The sequence below is a fragment of the Lolium rigidum genome, chromosome 4, assembly GCF_022539505.1.
Source record: "Lolium rigidum isolate FL_2022 chromosome 4, APGP_CSIRO_Lrig_0.1, whole genome shotgun sequence".
NCBI classification, from domain to species: Eukaryota; Viridiplantae; Streptophyta; class Magnoliopsida; order Poales; family Poaceae; genus Lolium; species Lolium rigidum.
In genome coordinates this window covers 187,123,834-187,144,551 of record NC_061511.1, presented here as the reverse complement: position 1 = coordinate 187,144,551, position 20,718 = coordinate 187,123,834, and the positions used below count along the sequence as shown (strand labels likewise).

At 45.6% G+C, this 20,718-nt stretch overlaps 1 protein-coding gene and 1 pseudogene across 1 annotated transcript; one reads left to right on the top strand and one right to left on the bottom strand.

Annotated features, from left to right (window-relative positions):
• Positions 1-10,353: 10,353 nt before the first annotated feature.
• Positions 10,354-10,733, bottom strand: LOC124707682 (annotated as a pseudogene).
• Positions 10,734-11,059: 326 nt separating this feature from the next.
• Positions 11,060-12,225, top strand: LOC124647922 (protein STRICTOSIDINE SYNTHASE-LIKE 10-like). The gene is made up of 2 exons (XM_047187771.1): positions 11,060-11,613; positions 11,745-12,225. The coding sequence occupies exons 1-2, from the start codon at positions 11,060-11,062 to the stop codon at positions 12,223-12,225; spliced, it is 1,035 nt and encodes a 344-aa protein (XP_047043727.1).
• The last annotated feature ends 8,493 nt before the right edge of the window (positions 12,226-20,718 follow it).

The window sequence follows — 20,718 nt, the reverse complement described above, 5'->3', positions numbered from 1 at the left end:
GACCTCTTCCTCCCCGAGATCGATAAACCTTGGGTAATCCACTTAAGGGAAACTTGCTGCTGTTCTACAAACCTCTGCTCTTGGAGGCCCAACACTGTCTACAAGAATAGAAGCTCCCGTAGACATCAGCGGCGTGAGGAGCGACGGCGACGGCGGCGTGACAGGAGACGGCGACGGCGGGCAGGGCTTTGCTCGAGTTCGTCGTTCGTCGTTCGCGCGCGGAGAAGAAGATGAACTGGCCATTCGCCGCCGCGCGCGTATTTATAGTAACCCCCCCTTTAGTCGCGGTTGGGGAGGCGACCCGCGACTAAAGGGTATTTTCGCCGGGTTTTCGTTTCCCGCGGAAAAATACCCTTTAGTCGCGGTTGGCGAGGCCAACCGCGACTAAAGGTATTTTTTCAAATTACTTTTCTTTTTCAAATTACTTTTCTTTTTCAAATTACAAATAATATATCAAAAAGTAAAGAAAAATAAAACTAATTCATTTCAAAATCTGAAAAATACATATAATATATCAATAAATTCAGAAAAATAAAACTAATTCAATTCAAAATCTTAAAAATACAAATATTATATCAAAAAATTCAGAAAATTAAAACTAATTCATTTCTAAATGTTAAAAATACAAATAATGTATGAAAAAATTCAGGAAAATTAAAACTAATTCATTTCTAAATCTTAAAAATACAAATAATATATCAAAAAAATCAAAAAAATAAAACTAATTCAATTCAAATTCTTAAAAATACAAATAATATATCAAAAAAATCAGAAAAATAATATATCAAAAAATTCTTTCTTCCTGCCACTTTCTTCCCGCCACTTTCTTCCCGCCACTTTCTTCCCGCCACTTTCTTCCCGCCTCTTTCTTCCCGCCACTTTCTTCCCGCCACTTTCTTCCCGCCTCTTTCTTCCCGCCACTTTCTTCCCGCCTCTTTCTTCCCGCCTCCCTGTCTTCCCGCTCCCATTTTTCCCGCCATTTGTCACTACATATAGGTAGCCCGGCTTGGCCGGCATTATCACATCTCTACAATCTCTCATCACTCTCTCATGGCTTCCACCGCACCCACTCTAACCTACCAGCAGGTGGAGGAGCTTTGCGCCTCGAACTACCCTTGCCCTCCGGGCTACCGCGTCCCCTGCCGGGCCGGAGCCTAAGCGCCGGCGGCGTGCCGGTCCCTCCCGTCCCTCGGGTACTGCGCGCCGGGCGGCCATCACGAACCACTACTACCTCGACCTCACGCCGGAGCAGCGGATGAATCCCCGCCGGCATCCCGATAACCAGCATACTTGGGACGCCTTCTTCATCAATCGGCGTGAGAGGGCGCTCGCCGGGTATGAGGAGGACGGTCCGCCTCCCGGAAACTTCCACGAGGCCGGCCGTCGGCTATGGTGGTACGGCCGGACTCCGCAGAGCGTCATGGACTACATCACGGCCGGCGATATCCCCCGCCTGCGCTACCCTCGGTTTGAGCCACGAGCGCCGCCCGACGACGGCGACGACAGCGAGCGACGACGACGCCGGCAACTTAGAAGGCGACGACTACCAGTACAACGGCGGCGGCTATGAAGACTACGAGTATGCATATTATACGCCTAGGCGGGAGTATGACTAAATCACTCCAAATTTCATGTATGCAGGAGTATGACTTAGTCACTCCAAATTTCTCGTATGCAGGAGTATGACTTAGTCACTCCAAATTTCATGTATGCAGGAGTATGACTTAGTCACTCCAAATTTCATGTATCATCGGTGCTATCTCGAGTCAATTGAATCATTCGAAAATGGACACCAAACACATCACGGGTAATATAATTCACATGATTCATTCAACAAAGTTTGGTACAATAATAAATTATTACACATCATTTCTTCCCTTGTGTCCCCGCTTGCTTACGATTGTGCCGTATCCATGGAGCATCCTCATCATTTAACTTAATGCTTGGGTCGGTGTTCACTTTGAAGGGCGGAATTTCAGCAAACATATTATAATCTTCTCGACATGTCCGTCTTGTCCTCCACTCCCACGATGTTTCTTTTCCCCGAAAGAACAATGTGGCGCTTTGGATCATCGCATGATGTACTCGATCGTTTTCTTATCTTTCCGTTTCCTCGGTTTGCTACTCATGTCCTTCACATAGAAAACCTGAGCGACATCTTTCGCTAGGACGAATGGTTCGTCAAGGTAACCAAGATTGTTGAAATCCACCATTGTCATTCCGTATTGCTGGTCCACCTTTACCCCACCTCCTGTTAGCTTGAACCATTTGCATCGGAACAAAGGGACCCTAAAGGAGGGTCCATAGTCAAGTTCCCATATCTCCTCTATGTAACCATAATATGTGACCTTTTGCCCATTCTCGGTTGCTCTGCATCAAAGCGGACACCACTGTTTTGGTTGGTGCTCTTTTTATCTTGGGCGATCGTGTAAAATGTATTTCCATTTATCTCGTACCCTTGGAAAGTCGTTATAGTCGAAGATGGTGTCTTGGCCAACATGTACAGCTGATCTACAACCTTATTGTCATGCATTAAATGTTTTCTCAACCAACTGCCGAAAGTCTCCATGTGGGCCTTCCTAATCCAGGATTCGGGCTTCCCGGGGTTGTCCGAGCGTAAAATATTCTTGTGTTTCTCAAAGTACGGAGCCACCAAGCTGGAATTGGTCGGAACTGTGTGGTGTGCTTCAGATCGGAGAATGGCCGTCCATACATATCGTTGATTTCCTTCCGATCGTGCCTTTTCCACTTAGTCTCCCCTCGTGCCGCGATTGAGGAAGACCAATCGGCTTAAGGTCAGGAACAAAGTCAACACAAAACTCAATTACCTCCTCATTTCCATAGCCCTTGGCGATGCTTCCTTCGGCCTAGCACGATTACGAACATATTTCTTTAATACTCCCATGAACCTCTCGAAGGGGAACATATTGTGTAGAAATACAGGACCGAGAATGGAAATCTCATCGACTAGGTGAACCAGGAGGTGCGTCATAATATTGAAGAAGGATGGCGGGAACACCAACTCGAAACTGAAAAGACATTGGATCACATCGTTCGTAACCGTGGTAGAACTTCTGGATTGATTACCTTCGAGAGATTGCATTGAGGAATGCACATAGCTTCACAATGGCTACTCGAACATTTTCCGGCAGGAGCCCCCTCAAAGCAATCGGAAGCAATTGCGTCATAATCACGTGGCAGTCGTGAGACTTCAGGTTTTAGAACTTTTTCTCCGCCATGTTTATTATTCCCTTTATATTGGACGAGAATCCTGACGGGACCTTCATACTCGCTCGGGCATTCAAAAAAGATGACCTTCTCTTCTTTGGTCGGAGCGTAGGCGGCACGACCTTGAAACCGTTCCGGATGCCGGTCATCGGGGTCTTTCAAACTTTGCTTGGTCCTGCCGTGCTTCCTTTGTATCATTTGACTTCCCATACACGCCCAAGAAGCTTAGGATGTTCACGCAAATATTCTTCGTAACGTGCATCACGTCGATTGCGGAGCGGACTTCTAGGACTTTCCAATATTCTAGCTCCCGGAATATAGATTTCTTCTTCCACATGGCTACGTGCCCATCGGCTCCCTTCGGAACTGATTGTCCGCCGAGGACCCTTTCCAAAGATGACTTTCAAATCCTTGACCATATCAAATACCTCAGCACCAGTGTGTTCCGCGAGCTTCGGCCGGTGATCCGCCTTGCCGTTGTAATGCTTGCCTTTCTTTCTTACTGGATGACCTTTCGGAAGAAATCGACGATGCCCAAGGTACACGTTCTTCTTACAATTTGGCAAATGTACACTTTCAGTCTCATGTAAGCAGTGCGTGCATGCATTGTATCCCTTATTTGACAGTCCGGAAAGGTTACTAAGAGCAGGCCAATCGTTGATGGTTACGAAAAGCAACGCTCGTAGGTCAAATTCCTCTTCTTTGTGCTCATCCCACACACGGACACCGGGTCTGCCCCACAGTCTGTAAAAGCTCATCAACTAATGGCCTTAGGTACACATCGATGTCGTTGCCGGGTTGCTTCGGACCTTGGATGAGCACGGCATCATAATGAACTTCCGCTTCATGCACAACCAAGGAGGAAGGTTGTAGATGCATAGAGTCACGGGCCAGGTGCTATGGCTGGAGCTCCGCTCGCCAAAAGGATTCATGCCATCCGTACTTAGACCAAATCTTATGTTCCTTGCGTCAGCTGCAAAATCTTTGAACTCTCTGTCGATCTTTCTCCATTGCGTTCCATCTGCGGGGTGTCTCAACTCCCCGTCCGACTTACGGTCCTCTTTGTGCCATCGCAACAACTTGGCATGCTCTTTGTTCCCGAACGAGACGTTTCAACCGTGGTATTATAGGAGCATACCACATCACCTTGGCGGGAACCCTCTTCCTGGGTTTCCGGCCCTCAACATCGTCTCCGGGGTCATCGCCTACGATCTTATAACGCAATGCGAGTGCATACCGGGCATTCATTCAAATTCTCGTATTCACTGCGGTAGAGGATGCGATCGTTGATGCATGCATGTATCTTCGAACCTCTAAACCTAGAGGGCGAGACAACCTTCTTTGCTTCGTACGTATCGGCGGGCAACTCGTTATTCTTTGGAAACATATTCTTCAACATTTTCAGCAAGTTTTCAAATGCCGAGTCAGCTACACCTGCCTGTGCCTTCCATTTCAGCAAATCCGAGTGTGCAGCCCAGCTTTTTCAGACCATCATCGCATCCGGGGTACAACGCCTTCCTGTGATCCTCTAACATGCGATCCAAATTCTCCCTCTCCTTTTCAGTTTCGCAGCGTCTCCGTGCATCAGCAATGGTCCGACCAAGATCATCAACGGGATCCTCTTCTTCACCTTCCCCTTCACCTTCCCCTTCACCTTCCCTTCACCTTCAGCATCCTCCATGAAAGTATCACCGAAATGAGAAAGATAGCTTTCATCGATGAAATCATCCCCTTCTTCATCTTCTTCCATTATAACCCCTCTTTCTCCATGCTTGGTCCAACAATTATAGCTTGGCATGAAACCGTGCCGAAGCAGGTGCATGTGAACATCTCTTGAGGAAGAGTAACCCTTCTGATTCTTACACTTAACACATGGACAGATAACAAAACCTCCCTGCTTGTTCGCATTAGCCACTACGAGGAAATCTTTCAAACCCGTACTGAACTCGCCGGAGAGTCGGTTACCGTACATCCATTGCCGATTCATCTGCATTATTATAATATAAAATATATAATTAACCATCATGCATTTGTTAAACTAACTAGCTACAAACAATATAAATTAAACAATGAACTACACACACATGCATATTGTATCAATGACGACACATCAAAGGTTCAAGTTGCTAACCGCGATCGAGGAGGAAAAAATAAATGAGAAAGCTCAAGTGTGGCTCCAACACTTCATATCATGTTTGTTTCATTCTCTTGGGGCATTTCATCAAACACCTTATGTGCATAAGAGGAACCAAAAGCAAACCTAACACTCACTTGTGAAGTTTGTGAAGAGAATGGCTCCAAATGGCTAAGTGTTGGCTCCAAATGGCTGGATGGGTATATATAGGGGAGGGGCTTTAATCCTGGTTGGCCTGGCCAACCGCGACTAAAGGCCTTCGGGCACCTTTAGTCGCGGTTGGCCTGGCCCCCCACGTGCACCAGCTGGCCACCGTGCGCCCTGAGCCTAGGCCTTTGGTCGCGGTTCGCCACATGAACCGCGACTAAAGACCCCATTAGTCGCGGTTCCTTTACCTTCGCGACTTATGGGGCTTCCCGGAAGCCTGTTTTTCTACCAGTGGGCGTAGCCCCTGCTCGTCCCCCATCTCTCCGTCCCTGTAGCTATATATCTCTATCAATGCAAAATAAAAATAAAAATGGGTCAGGTTGCTAGGAGAACCCCAAACGTAGACCGACAATCATTTTCACGTTCGCAATCCGACGTAAACGGACGTCCGCAGTCATTTTTAACGTCTGTTTTACGTCCGGCCGCAGCAGAACATGCCCTGAGGTGCACTATGGCGAGTCTCCACGGTGAGCGGCGAGTGCTCACCGGACGACTTGGCCGCGGCGGCAGCCAGGGAAATAATGGAGGCATTCTGCGCCAAGGCCAGTAGGCCACGCGTCGCTCGTTCGTCTTGCCGCGCGCGGACTTGGTAGGTAAACCGTAAACCCATTCACCTGTTGCTGGCCCGTAGCGTGATTGATTGCCGGAGTCATGCCTGCCTGGGCCATCTCAGCCGGTTGCTATCGAGCGGCGGCTGATCAGAGGAACCCCACGCACGTTTGCGCGCATGTCATGGTCTACGAGGATGTGTCGAGGTCTCTTCCTATGCCGGAGCTTGACTTCAGCTCAACCAAGTAGCTGTGGGGTGAGATAGATTTGGGTCTCTATCGATCCCTCTGAAAAGGTTGGATAGTTGAAAAGGATGAGCAAGATCGGTCTCAAGCATCCTAGCAACTTTAGCTTTTCACATTCTTTTGTTTCAAACAGTTTCTTCGTATCGTGAACAATATTCATATGGTTGTACCAGATACACTGTTCTGTGCTCAAGCAAACTCCTTGTAGAAAAAAGAAAAAAGAAAAACTCAATTAGTCTAACTACCTTGTGTCACTGTTAGTGCAGAGACTACAGCAACGGCAACAAAACATCATCTTCGAACATGGTCGACTCTATATGATCTGAGTAAAAACCATCTGCAAAGTTTAATTAGCCGTTGAATCTCCTCGACTTAAAAAGAACGTGGTGTTTCCCTTTCCGCTCTTCCATCCGTCACACTCCCCCAATATTATTACCCTATATAAACTGGAGCTAAACAAGTTACCACATCTCTTAGTGATTTGGGCACTCTAGATGCACCAATTTCTCCCCCATTCAATTTGTGACACGTATCCTTCTATTTTTTCATCTGGTTAATTTCTTTTCTTTACTTTTTTCTTGGCTAAACTGAGTACCGGTTAGCTGTTGTTAATTAGGCATCCTTGTGCGCGCCGCTGCCGGTTAGTGCCTGATTGCCCCTGTTGGTTAGTGCGCTATTTCTGTTCCCTCAAAATATTTACTTGCTAGACCCCATGTTCACCGCTTAACGCCATCCTCGCACCGGTTTGACCGAGACGCCTCACCCCGCAAAATTCTTGCAAGCGATGCCTCATGCCTCGCTGCACTCTTCCCATGCCAGCCATCGTCGCTCCTCCTTAGTTGTTGCCGGCCTTTCTCGCGGGATCTGATCTCCTGGAAAGGATAAGATGAGACGGTTTATGTCGGCTGTCGTGATGCAGCTTTCTTCTATTACAGGTGACCTTGATCTTCATGCATCGATGATGGAAACAAAAGATCAAGTTAGTGTTCGAGCACCGCGACCGCCCGTGAGCCTTGTTGGTGGCACTGCACGTGGCGAGGAATGAAACATCTGTAAGCTGGCTTGGCATGTATGTTTGGGATGATTTTTTCGATAGAGAACGCTTTAGTACTTAAAAAAATTAAGCATTAAACCGGATCTCTGCATAATTATGATGCACACAGCCGTCCACAAACAGTTCAAACCAGCCAATTCGTTACAACAAAACAAGAATTAGTAGTAAGAAGTCTAAACAGCCATATGAGCCATGAAAGACCCAATTCTGCGATTATGCTGTCACCCATGTTGGGTAATAAACTCCTTGGTCGTATCCTTCAACCGTGTACACACGCCTCCGTAAATAGCTCTCGGTCCTCCAAACAATGAAGAGACGACCATAAACGGAGCAAAGACGTACTCCGCTAGATGACATGCATAAGAGAGAAAAATTTATCTTTAAAATCCTTGTCATTCCTACATAGCCCGCTTCCACTCTGATGAGACTCTTATACCTAGAATCCACCTCATTTAGCCAATTGTCAAAAATATTTGCAAAACTTCATGGAGGGCATAAGGTAGAACCTATCTGAATGATTGACCATATAGATCTAGCAAACCGATACTGGAAGAAAAGGTGTTTTATTGTCTCCTCTTCGTGACAGAAGACATATTTCGTACATCCATACCAGTTGCGTTTTGCAAGGTTATCTTTCGTAACCACGCCAAAGGTACCACGCAAAAACCTTAGTTTTCAATGGTATCTTAATCTTCCAAATGGATTTATTATTAATCACCGAATAGGCATGTTTGGTATGATGAGCGTGTGCAACGTGGAATAATAAGGTGGAGTCCAACGATGCGTGCATGATGTCGACGGGTCCTACACCCTCTTCTTCAAGAGGTCTGGTCACTACTTCTCCAGGCATGTGAGGCTGTGAGGCTAGGTGGGGGCGCCGCCAATGGTTCTGACGTGAGGTCCAGCGCGGGGATGAGCTTGGATGTGTCCCCCTCTTCTTCTAGAGCTCTGGCAGCTTCTTATCCGGGCTTGCATTGTGGCGATGCTAAGTAGGGGCTTGACACCAGTGTCGTGGATGAGGTCCAGCATAGGTATGAGCTTGCATTGGTCAGATGTCCTCTTCTTCAGGAGCTCGAGCTTCTGCTCCTCTAGGCACCACTGTCGGGGAGGCTAGGTGGGGGCGTAGTTCGAGCGGCCAGGAAGGATGGATTTGGCGGTGAAAAGAAGGAAAGAAATTAGGGGGGAGAAAATAACATGACACCTAGGCCCCGCTGCTAGTGAGAGCATTGTATAATCCCTATTCTTCCAGTTGAAACTAAAGGAGTTATATTGTACAAGATGACGCTTTAGTAATCCTTATTCTCGCATTTATTCCCATATATTCATTCCTTGTTGCACGCGCTCATCATACATATATATTGTTTATACATACATATGCACTTTTTAAGTGATCGGCTGAAGGATTGAAGACAAATATGCCAAAGCATGCGTCTTTCAATTATGCTAAAAAATTGCTTCTTGAAAATGTCAAGGCACTGGCATAAATATGGTCATATTAATAAAGAAAAAAGTAGTGTTAAAATCTGATAATATTCAACCCGATATCTTCAACATAACGGATATTTAGCGGGAATAACAATGGAAAAAATCCATAGATGTGATATCAGAATCTTACATGATTACTTAAACTAATCAAAAAGAAAATAAGCAAGAACTATAATACAATACATGATACAATATTTATGAGAATCTACAAGAGCAAAATGAATTACAATTACCTGCAAAGTGCTTTTAAGTACCCTGCAGGAATGAGACCAAACTAGCGAAAGGTCATCCTCATATTCCTTTGAAGTTGGAGTGCTATATAAAGGCAGATAACTTCATTGCATCATTATTTTGATCAGAGAGGAGTACCAAATCAATATCTTGTAGTAGCGCCACTGTAACTTCTCGGCTAGTCCAAGCTAAAGGTTATCTGCAGGCAGAGTGGAAACCATGGTCAGAGGGAAGGTGCGGATGCGACGAATTGATAACTCTCGGTGCTTCTGTAGTGATTGGTGCGGATGCGACGAATTGTGATGTTCTATAGATTGATATCTGATCCACGAATACTAATAAACCTCAAGGACATTTATCTGTAGTGATTGGTGTGATAGCAACAAATGATGATTCCATGCATTTGTCAATTAACTAAAATCTTTGAATCTGCCACATGTAGCTAACAAGTGTATTATGAAACTAACAAGTGTATCAAATACAGATATGTGAATGCAACTTTATTATGAAACTGGATCATGCTACTATTGAGCAAAGTTTGGCTGAAAATTGCAAATTATCAAAACCATAAAAACACAACAGTACGAAAGAACACACTGAGGTCCAACAAATAAGTATTGTGATCCAAGCATTCACGGTAGTTTTGTAGTGTGTGATTATACAAGTCCCCAAACTGGTATAATAACCTGGAGATGTGCTTGAAACCTATATCTCTACAAATTTATCAGACTATTAGTTAGCTTATATTAGTCTTAAAGTCCAGCAATTTGTTGGATTCCAAAAACAGGGCCAAGAGACACTCCTGCACTGGGATACAGAACAAAGTAGTGGTAAAATCTGACAATGTGCAACCCGACATGTTTAACTTAACCAATCTTTAGTGGGAAGTAGCAATGGAAAAGTCCTTAGATGTGATATCAGAATCTTACAAGATTACTTAAATTAAAAAAAAAACAAATAAGCGATAAGTACAATACACTATCTAAAAGCAGATCTCATTGCATGAGTAGTTTGATCAGAGAGGAGTACCAAATCAATATCTTTTAGTAGTGCCAGTGTAACTTGAGGGCTAGTTCAAGATGAAGGCTATCTGCAGGCAGGCAGAGTGGAAACTATGGTCAGAGGGAAGGTGCGGATGCGACGAATCGAGAACCCTGTCCTTAGACGGGTAAGCTTCTGCAAGCGTCGAGAGAGGCTGCACAAGAAGCGGCGTCCGTCACTCACAGGAGCGCGATGAGGACGAAGAGCAGGAGCGCGGCGACGAAGGAATACTTGAGCGCGTCGGCGAAGATGGAGGCGGAGATGAGCACCAGCTGCAGCAGCACCAGACCAGCGCGGCCGTCAGCGCAACGGCCGCGGCGTTGTCCGGGGACGGCGCTAGAAGCTCCGCCCAACGTATCTCCGACAGCGCCGGCAGGGAGAGTCCCTGGCGCGGCTTCCCCTCCCCTTTTTCGACCGGCGGACCGCTGCCGGAAGCCGCACAGGTGACCTCGAGTCGCCCAAATCGGGTGCGACATGGACCCGTTGGAATACTTCGGATCGGCTGAGGACACCGGGCAGGAATCAGAGCCGGAATCAGAGTTGGCATATGTGCCGACATGGGAAGATACAGGAGAGTTCACGAGGAAACAGACGAAGGAGATGGAGAAGGAAGCTAGGTGCACGAGCTCAGACCGTTTATGTCCATACGATCGGAACCACGGCTCTGATCAACCAAACTTCCAAAGAACTTTCTACCGCTGTGCGACTAGCCGATTACAACTCTCCATGAAAACAAGAACAAAAACGAATACAGCTCTTAATTCTGAACAAACCTACCGCCTATGCCGCCTTTATATACGGCAGCAACTACCTGCCCAGAAATCCACGAGCTTCAACATCGCAGCCAGAAACATCCCGAGTTTGCAAAACACGCAAGCCGAAACCATGAGGCGCCGCGGCGGCTTCTCGAGCACCTGGCTCCTCCTTCTCGTCGGCTTCCTCGCCGTCTCCCTCGTCCCGTCGTGTGCAGCAGCAGAGATCAAGACCCGCCCCACGGAGTGGAGCTTCCGCCTCCTCCTTCCGAGCGGCGTGACCGGCGCCGAGAGTCTGGCCTTCGACGCGCGTGGCAACGGCCCCTACGCCGGCGTCTCCGACGGCCGCGTCCTCAGGTGGGGCGGCAGCGCCGTCGGCTGGACCACCTTCGCGCACCACGCCAACTACCGGAAGCTGGCCATGTGCACCGTGCCCGTGGCGCCGTCGGAGCAGACGGAGAGCTTGTGCGGGCGCCCGCTCGGGCTCGCCTTCCACCGCAAGTCCGGTGACCTCTACATCGCCGATGCATACAAGGGGCTCATGAGGGTCAGCGCCGACGGCGGCGAGGCCGAGGTGCTCGCCACGGGAGCCGACGGCGTTCCGTTCAACTTCGTCAACGGTATTGACGTCGATCAGGCTACCGGTGACGTTTACTTCACCGACAGCAGCGTCAATTACCCGCGAAGGTATATATTTTCCGAATAGTTGAATACACAAACGTAGATCATCGATCCTGCATGCTATAAGATTAATTTGACTACTCGATTGGTAGAGCTGAAACTAAATTACCATTGATGCTATGCTACTGAATTTACAGGTTCAACACGGAGATCATGATGAACGCGGACTCCACCGGAAGGCTGCTGAAGTACGACGTGAAGACGAAGCAGGTCACCGTTCTCAAGGACGGTCTGCCATACCCTAATGGGGTGGCGGTGAGCTACGACGGGACATACGTTGTCGTGGCGCACACCGTGCCGTGCCAGGCGCATAAGTACTATCTGCAAGGAACAAAGGCCGGCCGCTACGAACTACTCGCCGATCTACCGGGCTACCCGGATAATGTGAGGCGTGACGGGAAGGGCGGCTACTGGGTGGCTCTGAACCAGGAGAAGGAGCGCCCGAACGCGACCACTGCTCCAGCGAAGCATCTGGTGGGAGTACGCCTTGACGGCAATGGCGTGGAGGTGGAGGAGCTCACGGCGGCCAAGGGCGTCACGCTGAGCGAGGTGACCGAGAGGAACGGGACGCTGTGGTTGGGCTCTGTCGAGCTTGACTATATAGGAATAGCTTCATGATTTCCTTACAGTGTTTTTATTAGGAGAATCAGTACATACTCACTGAGAGTATAACAAATTAACAATGCAGTCAGGTTTAATTTGTTAGCACAAGTATAACTAGATCTTAATTGGTTGGTAGATGTAATTATCCGAGAACGTTTTTACTAACACTATTTTCTTATCTACACTAGTAGGAAAACCCTTATAGGCGGACCTTAGTTCTGTGGCGCACCAGAAAATATGCGCCACAGAAATTTATTTTGTGGCGCACCAGGCAAGGTGCGCCACAGAAACAGCTTAATTTTGTGGCGCAGCAGCCGACCATGCGCCACAAAAACTTGGCGGGCCCCACAACCTGTCACCCCCAAATTATCAGTGTACGTATTTCTGTGGCGCACGCGGCGCGCTGCGCCACAGAATTACTGTTTCTGTGGCGCACTTGCTTTGGTGCGCCACAGAAGTAGTTGATTCTGTGGCGCACTTGTTCTGGTGCGCCACAGAACTAAGGGAACTTAGCTATATCATCCCGTGCCCTCCCCCGCCCACGCCTGTTCACCTCTGATCCGTACCGCGCGCCTCTCCCCTCTCCCCTCTCCTCACCGCGCGCCGCCATGGTCGTCGCCATCGCCGTCGCCGTCGCCGCCGCCTTCCTACGCGAGGGCCGCCTGCCGCCACGCTCCTCCCATCCCCGCCACCCGCGGCACAAGCTGCCGCTACGGCGAGGAGGGGCCGCCGCGAGGAGGGGCCGCTGTCGCGTCAAGGTGGAGGAGCCGCCGCGACCTCCACCCTTGCCGTCGTCGTCGGTGAGCTCCTCCACAACTGTTGTTGTCGTCGGTGAGCTCCCTCCCTCTTTCTCCCCTCCCCTCCCTCTTCCTCCCCCGCGCGAGCACAACGTGCTCGACGAAATGCTCGCTCTGGATGTATTGCTGCTCGTTGCTCCGGATGCATTGCCCCTAATCGTTTTGCTTCATATGGTGTTCATATGCATTGCTGCTGCTGCTAGTGATGCTTATTGGAGTGTTCTATATGTTGTTCTGAACCTGTACAATGTGACAATGAAATTGTTCTGAACCGTACCTGTATATGGTGTTCATATGCATTGCTGCTGCTGCTAGTGATGCTTATAGAAAGATGTGACAATGAAATTGTCTATGCTTATAGAAATTGGAGTGTTCTATATGCTTATAGAAATTGTCTATGCCTCTGCCTCTGCCTCTCTGTACTTGTTCTATAAATCCTTGTCTGAACCTGTACAAGGTAATGAAGACTTGCTCACTTGGTATTGCTTGCTAGTTGGACATTTGGTTGGTTTTGATGCTACTGGTTCATTTAAATGCATGAAATGCTACTATGGTATGCTACTGTGGTATCCTTGTGAAGAAAATGATGGATTCTTGTGAGCTTATGGTATGCTACTATGCTACTGTGGTATCCTTTTGAAGATTTACTTGATGGATTGTTGTGAGCTTATGGTATGCTACTATATTATTGGATTGTAGTGTCACTTGACTGTTCAAGTTTCAATGTTGGTTACTTTTCCTCTAGTGCAAGAAATGGTTGAGCAGATGTTTATCCACTGTTGGCCTTTATTCTTGGTAGCTCAAAGTGTCATGCACTTACTGGATCATCAAATGTTTCCCTTTGTCCCTGGTTGCCTCCTTATATTATATCTGAATGTTGCTGTATATAACATGTGTATCTGTGTATCTGTATTGCTGTCTATAAACTGCATGTGTATGTGTATAGCAGGCAGCACAAAATCGCGTATAATACAAGCAAATTCTGTGGTGCACTAAAAACCAATTCTGTGGCGCACGCTTTTCTGTGGCGCACCTAAGAACACGTGCGCCACAGAAACCTTAATTCTGTGGCGCATGAGCAGGTGCGCCACAGAAATCTTATTTTTGTGGCGACGTTTCTGTGGCGCACCTCCCATGCGCCACAGAATCCATTTTTCGTGCGCCACTGATGAGGCTTTTCCTACTAGTGCTATACTCAATCTTGTGTGGAAGTTCTCTCTTTACATGGAACCATGGCATGTAAATACTTTATGGCTACGTCACTACGTGCGTGCACACCATAGATCGAAACCCTCAATCCAGTATAATTCAAGTTGGATTGAAATCTTCCTCTGTTTGTTGTTGCGCTTCTCTGAATATTATATGTGCATGTTCGTAACCAAAGTGTTCGTGTTCAAGAATCATGAGATGCACTAATCTCGTATTTGTTTATACCACGTACACATTTTCCCATGATCTGCTTTTCGTTAGGAAACCAGCAAATGCACAAGTCCACTTCATGAAAACCATGATATTAGTCAGTAGCAGTGCTTGTGTTCTTATAGTGGCGTGACGGTGTTAGTTTTGCTATATTTTGTTTTGATCACTGGGTATCACGGTTGTTTGTCTCCATCAACGACGCCTCATTGTTCCTCGTGCTTCGCTGTTGCGGTAGCCCCGTCCAAGATCCTCTCTGCCCCTTCTGTACAGATCATGCAGAGGATGTGAAGGAAGTTCCTAGCCTGCTGCTTAGTACTCAACTTTAATTTCACTGTTTGTGTTTACTGATTTGGCAACTTTTCTCTACAGAGGCAAGGATGGGCTCCTAGATGAATCTTCTTCGACGACGATCACTGACTTAACTACATCTATTTGATCAAGCTGACGTTTACAACTATTGATGGTACATGACTGAAATATTAATAAAAAATAAGTTATGGCAGACTGCGGATTATTTCATTCCAGTTTGTAGGAAATAGATTCTAAGCCCTGATCCTCCAATAGAGTCCTTAATCAGCACTCACACCTGTTAGTTATGAGCCCAAAATTTGCACCATGAAGCTGGTTGTCCGCATTTGCAGTTCATTAGGCTTCATTGCAATTGGTTTGCTACTGTATGAGGGGCCCCAACCCACACACCCAGTTAGATTCTTAGACTGCAGCACGTAAGATTAGAAAACATGGCTTCTTGATCGGTTATGAAATTTGGTTATGTGTGTCAGCCTGCTTGACCATTATCATGCCTACCTGACATGTATTTGTTGTTTTGAAACTTGCTGGAAAGTACAGAGTGTGCTATTTAGCTTCTCCATCAAAAGATTGATTGATTTTACGGGTCAACTTCTGAAGCCTGGACTTATTAATAGGTTGATTGAATTCACAAAAGATATTTTGCATAGTTTGTTCAGGTCATATGTATTATCTCATTATAGCAAGTCTACATAATACAAAGTTTTTATAGGCGGAAATTCAATTCGGCTCCCGGGTGCGTATGCTCCCTCTACTAACAAAACATATTTCGAAGTGTGGAAAAATTTTGACAAAAAATTCTACATGTACATCTTAATAATATATGTGTATGCGTCAAGTTTCACGAAAAAATAATATTTTTTGTGGCCTATATAAAAAAGAGAAAATTTATCCTGTGAAAAGCATTGTTTTCAGCACTGGATTTTGTCTTTTTTACACACGTCACATGATAAGTTCATTTTTTATGAAACGACTTTGTGAGCGTGTAGCACGTGAAGATGTACGTGCGAATTTTTTGTTTCAATTTTTTTGAAATTTAAAATATATGTAAGATACATTTTAAAATATAGGGAGCATATGCTCCCATGTTCTAAAACACCACTCCCTTTTATAGGCACCTTTAGATTTGTTGTTACAAGTTTCCAAATTATGTAATACTCTCAAACATTAATGCTGGCACAAAACTGAACGAAACATTGCATTGGCACCTGCAAAAAAAATTATGATACCATGTGTCAACACCCGGATTTTTAAGTCCAGATGCCTATTATGCCCTTCCTCGCAATCCCAGGAATATCGTTTTTGCGAGACATAATAGATTGATATCACAACACATCATTCATTATATACCATAATCGTCTTACAAATAAAGGATCACATGATCTAGTCTCATTACAATAATAGAAGTTCTATTGATCAATTACATAACACATAGCGGAAGCGAAATAGCGTAGTAGTAGTCCATTTATTTCACAGGCAACTGTTGACGTCAGGAGTGATCCTAGTTGTCGTAGACGTCCTACTGTCCTTCTTCCGGGTTCTGATACTCCTCTTCATAGTCTGGCCATTTGAATAGCCAGGGACACAGCCATGAGTACTTTAAGTACTCGCAAACTAATACTAAGGTAAATACTAGCAACTATAGTAAGGGGTTTCTAAGCTCTAGTTTCATTTGCATAAAGCCAGTTTTATTTCATAAACACTTTAATAATCAAAGCCTCTTCATTGGCCTAACTCAAGTGGGAATATTAGTGTCATTCCCACAACTCAGTTGTGATTCAAAGTCAAAGTCACCTTTCAATTCAATTCACAAGTCACCATTCATATTTTTCGAAAAATTCTGATGACGGAACAGTATGGCCTTTCCAACTGTCCATGACCGCGGACGCGGCTATTCGAATAGGTTTACACTCTGCAGAGGTTGTACACTTGTGCCACAATAATTGCAATAGTACGTCAGGGGTAACTGGCCCTGATTTATCGTACGCAGTACGCGAACTACCAATCCTAACCTTTCATTTACATACCCTAGTACAAGCACCTCTCCCCATGAGCTTGGCCTCCCGGTGAAAACAAACCGTCAACCCGGGAGCTGCACAGGGCTTGGGTAGGACATTCACCTCATTTCACATCATTTCACTTTCGATGGAGGCAGCCTCGGCATAACCCCTATGACGCTTGTTCAGAGGGAACCCATACTAAAATACATAAGTTTCCAGTTAAGCCTTACCCAGATTCAGGTATTGTGGGGATACTTAAGAATTGGAATGGTATCGCATCTGAACCCAACCATCAGTTTTTGGTAAGTTTCACCAAGTCATTCACAAGTCATATTAACCTTCAAAATCTTTCAATAGAATGACTCATCATTCCAAGGTTTTCAAAGTCATGGTTGTTCACAAGTTCCCATCTATAGTAGTCAATTTTAGTTTAGCACTAGCAACTAGTCATGAGAGGTGCTAATCAACTTGTATTTCTCTAGGCTAAGTTTGATACTCTTGTATTACTCCCTAACTAACTAAGTGAATCATGAATCAAAAAGTACTTTGATAAAGCAAATGTAGTAAAGGTTGTAAAGTAAAAACTTGGGATAGGATCATTAAGCATAAAGTAAAAAAGTAATGGTGCCTTGCTCTTGTAGAGCTTTGCATTAGTCTAGTTGCATTGGTAATAGCTTGCCTTGATTGGGGAGGTGATCAAAGTTCTCTTCTCCTTCCTCTTGGTAGAATACCTCCTCCTCTTGATAGTCTCCGGTATTAGCGTCTAAAATACGAATACGGGGTATACAATCATCATACCAAACTTATGTACTAAACTAGGCACACACATTAGTCACACAACTTAAGCTAGCATCACACCTTACTATTAAGTTGGTGGATGTGTTTTCTTATTTAATAAAAATAATTTCCTCTCATACTAACTTAGGTGTTACTTTTAATTACCCAGAGAAATAATTTCCTCTCATTATCTTATTAAGATTTCATTTCTCTCATGAATAATATATGACCTAGGTTGACCAAAGTCAACCTCTTCATACTTATCATTTAAGAAAATGATTTAAATGAGGTGTAGCACCTCATACAATTTAATCCTAACATGGTAAAGATTTAATATCATCAAACAATTCATATGAGACCTAAATGACCAGAGTCTCTACCTCATTTTGAAATGTTTGTGACAAGATTTAAATGAGAGAAAAACTCCCATATGATTTCTTAATAGTTTTGGACAATATCTTTGACTAGAAATAGCCATATAGTCCTTTAATTAAACTAGGCCATGATCATTCAAAGTAAGCATGGCATATTTTTGCAGAAACAAATAGTACAAGTTAAATTTGATTTATAGGAGTTGGAATCAACTTAAAAGCATTTTTGGTTGATTTTTAATAATTATTCTAAGTCATAAAAGTCCCTTCCTTGTTTATTTTTCTACTTTAATTCTATAACAGATCTAGGGTTCAAACCAGTAGCATTGTGTAGAGAAAACTCTAAGCTTTCCAAATATATAACATTTGTAAAATTTGGCCAAGTAGATTTGGAGAAATTAAATGTGAAGTTGGCACCAGTTTGTACTATTTCTCTATTCTGGAAATTTAAATTCAAAAGGTTGGGCTGGCGGGAAACAAGGTGGGCTGCACAGCGGGAGAGATAGATGGGCCGGCCCAGTATCACTACGGGCTGCCTGACAGTGGCCCCCGCTTGTCAGCGGGTGCTCACACGCGAAGCGGTACGCAGCGCGGTGACCGTCGGATTAAAACGAAGATCTACGGCGGAGGGTCGTCCTCATCATCGACGCGGCTCGCCGGAGAACTAACCCTACCGGCGGCCTGCCTAGGGGGTCGGGGAGCTACCTGGAGGCGGGCGAGCGTCGGCGAGGTGGGCAGAGGTCGTGGAAGACGGCGAGGAAGCTCCTGGCACCAACAGCGGCTCCAATGGGGGCTCCAATCACCGGCGAGGTAGCAGGGTACTGGCGGACCTCCGGCAAGCAATTCGAGGGCTACGGCTTAAATTGATGGGCGGCGCTGCTCGAGGAGAGGTTGTGAGATGAGAGAAGAAGGTTGGCGTGCTCAGATCGATCAGAGGGCGCCTCTATTTATAGTTGCGCTATGTGGCCGTGGGGTGCTGCAAGGTCGACGGCGGCGACGGCGTTCGAGGGCGTGAAGGGGCGAGGTAGGGGGCACGCTAGGTAGCTGCGATCATGGCGAGCACGACGCGCGTGATGGGGCAGCTAAGGGAGGACGGGAGCGTGCTGGCATCGTCGTCGTCCAGGCAGTACGGGCGCGGCAGAGCGTTGATCATGGCGACGGCGACGTTGCTTCCGCGGGCTAGCGAGGATGTCTAGGATGTAGCTGGGGGTGTGGTGATCACGCGTGCAAAGTGAGAGAGGGAGAGGAGGACTGAGGCGACCGTGCGACGGCATGCTCTGGCGCGCTCTGCGTCGCTTCCGTGCACGTCTGGCAGGGTCTGGGCGTTTCTGGGCACGTTCGTTCCTGGCCAGTGCGTGCCTCTTCGTGGCCAGTGGTGGGTAGGGTGATGATCAGGGTTACCAGTAGGTGTTGCAGGACACGATTAAAGTGCAAGAAGAGGAGCAGACAGGGAAGGAGCATGATGACCGGCATGGTACACGGCATGGATGCAATGGTGATCATGGCTCCACTTTAAGCAGGGCTGAAGGGCATAGGATGATGCAGAGGAGGTACAGAAACAACAATGATCAAAGATCAAAAGGGGTTTAGGCAAAAATCCAAAGGTTAAAAGGATGTATCTCCAATTCCAAAGTCTGCCTGCCAACTGTTTGATGAAATGGCCGCATGAAGGTTTTTGTTGAATTTTGGAAATCCTTTTGGTGAATCTCAAACATATAATTAAAGAGACAGAATGGGGGTGTTTGTGTTCAATTTGGTGAAAGTTTGTGAGATTTCAAAAATGGGGGTTATCTTCTCTTTATTTCAATGTCTCCACTTGTCTCATCTATTCTGGTCAACCTGGTCAAAGTCAGCACTGGTGGTCCACAGAAAAATTGCTCATCTTGACATGGTCTTGGATGAGGTGAAAAGAGATAGAGGGGTTTAGTTTAGGAATCTTCCAAAACAGAGGTGCAAAGAGGGCAACATTTTATAAATGTCCAATTTGACCAATATCACATGTAAGTTGGTTTGGCATTTTTCTTTGATTTGATTCTGGTTTCTTTGATGCATTTGAGTTTGTAATTGATATCAAAGTGTTTTACAACCAAGGGAGCAAGCAAATGTGGCCTTGGTTGGTGATTTGCAAAATTGGCCAAAGTGTATGTGAGGGAAAAAAATGGAATTTTCTCACCATTTGATTTGATTTTTCTTGACTCCAAAGTGATTCTTATTAGTTTAGGAAACTTTCCAAACCATTGAAACCATTCCAAAAGGTCTAGCTCAAAGATTTGCAAAAATGGCCATAACACATAAGAGGTGATGTGTCAAATTTTCTTATTCTTCTAAATTGTTTCCCTTGCTTTACTTGGGCATGGGTTAGGGTCAAATTGGTGTGAGATTAGGTTTAGAGAGGGTTTCACACCATTTGGGCAAGGTACAAAGGCATAGAACAAGATTTGGGTAAAATGGTATTGCCACATATGCCTCTATGCATATGTTGCATTTGATTTCTAATTTGACTTGGCTTGACCCAATTGATGTTGTTGAGTGTTGAAATGGTATAGAGGAGTGATCCAACCATTCACAACAAGTTTTAGGGTCAAGATCCTCAAATTCATAAATTTGCATTTTACTCTCATATGCCTCTATGGCATTTTTAGTTTCTTTTTATTTTCTTTGGTTTCACTTTGGATTTGGTTTGATAAGTACTAAGCAAGGTTTATGAAGGTTTTCCAAACCTCTAACTAAAGTAGAAAAGCCTATGGTAAAGTTTTCCAAAAATAGCCATAGGCACATAGGCCCTTTTCTTATTTAAATTCTTTTTATTTTTATTTTAACTTGGGTGATGAAAAG

What these genes read in the sequence shown, in the direction of transcription:
- LOC124647922 (XM_047187771.1), top strand. Translation starts at nt 11,060, where the DNA reads ATGAGGCGCCGCGGCGGCTTCTCGAGCACCTGGCTCCTCCTTCTCGTC. An exon ending in AGCGTCAATTACCCGCGAAG is followed by an intron (nt 11,614 to 11,744) that starts GTATATATTTTC and finishes CTGAATTTACAG; the next exon opens with GTTCAACACGGAGATCATGA.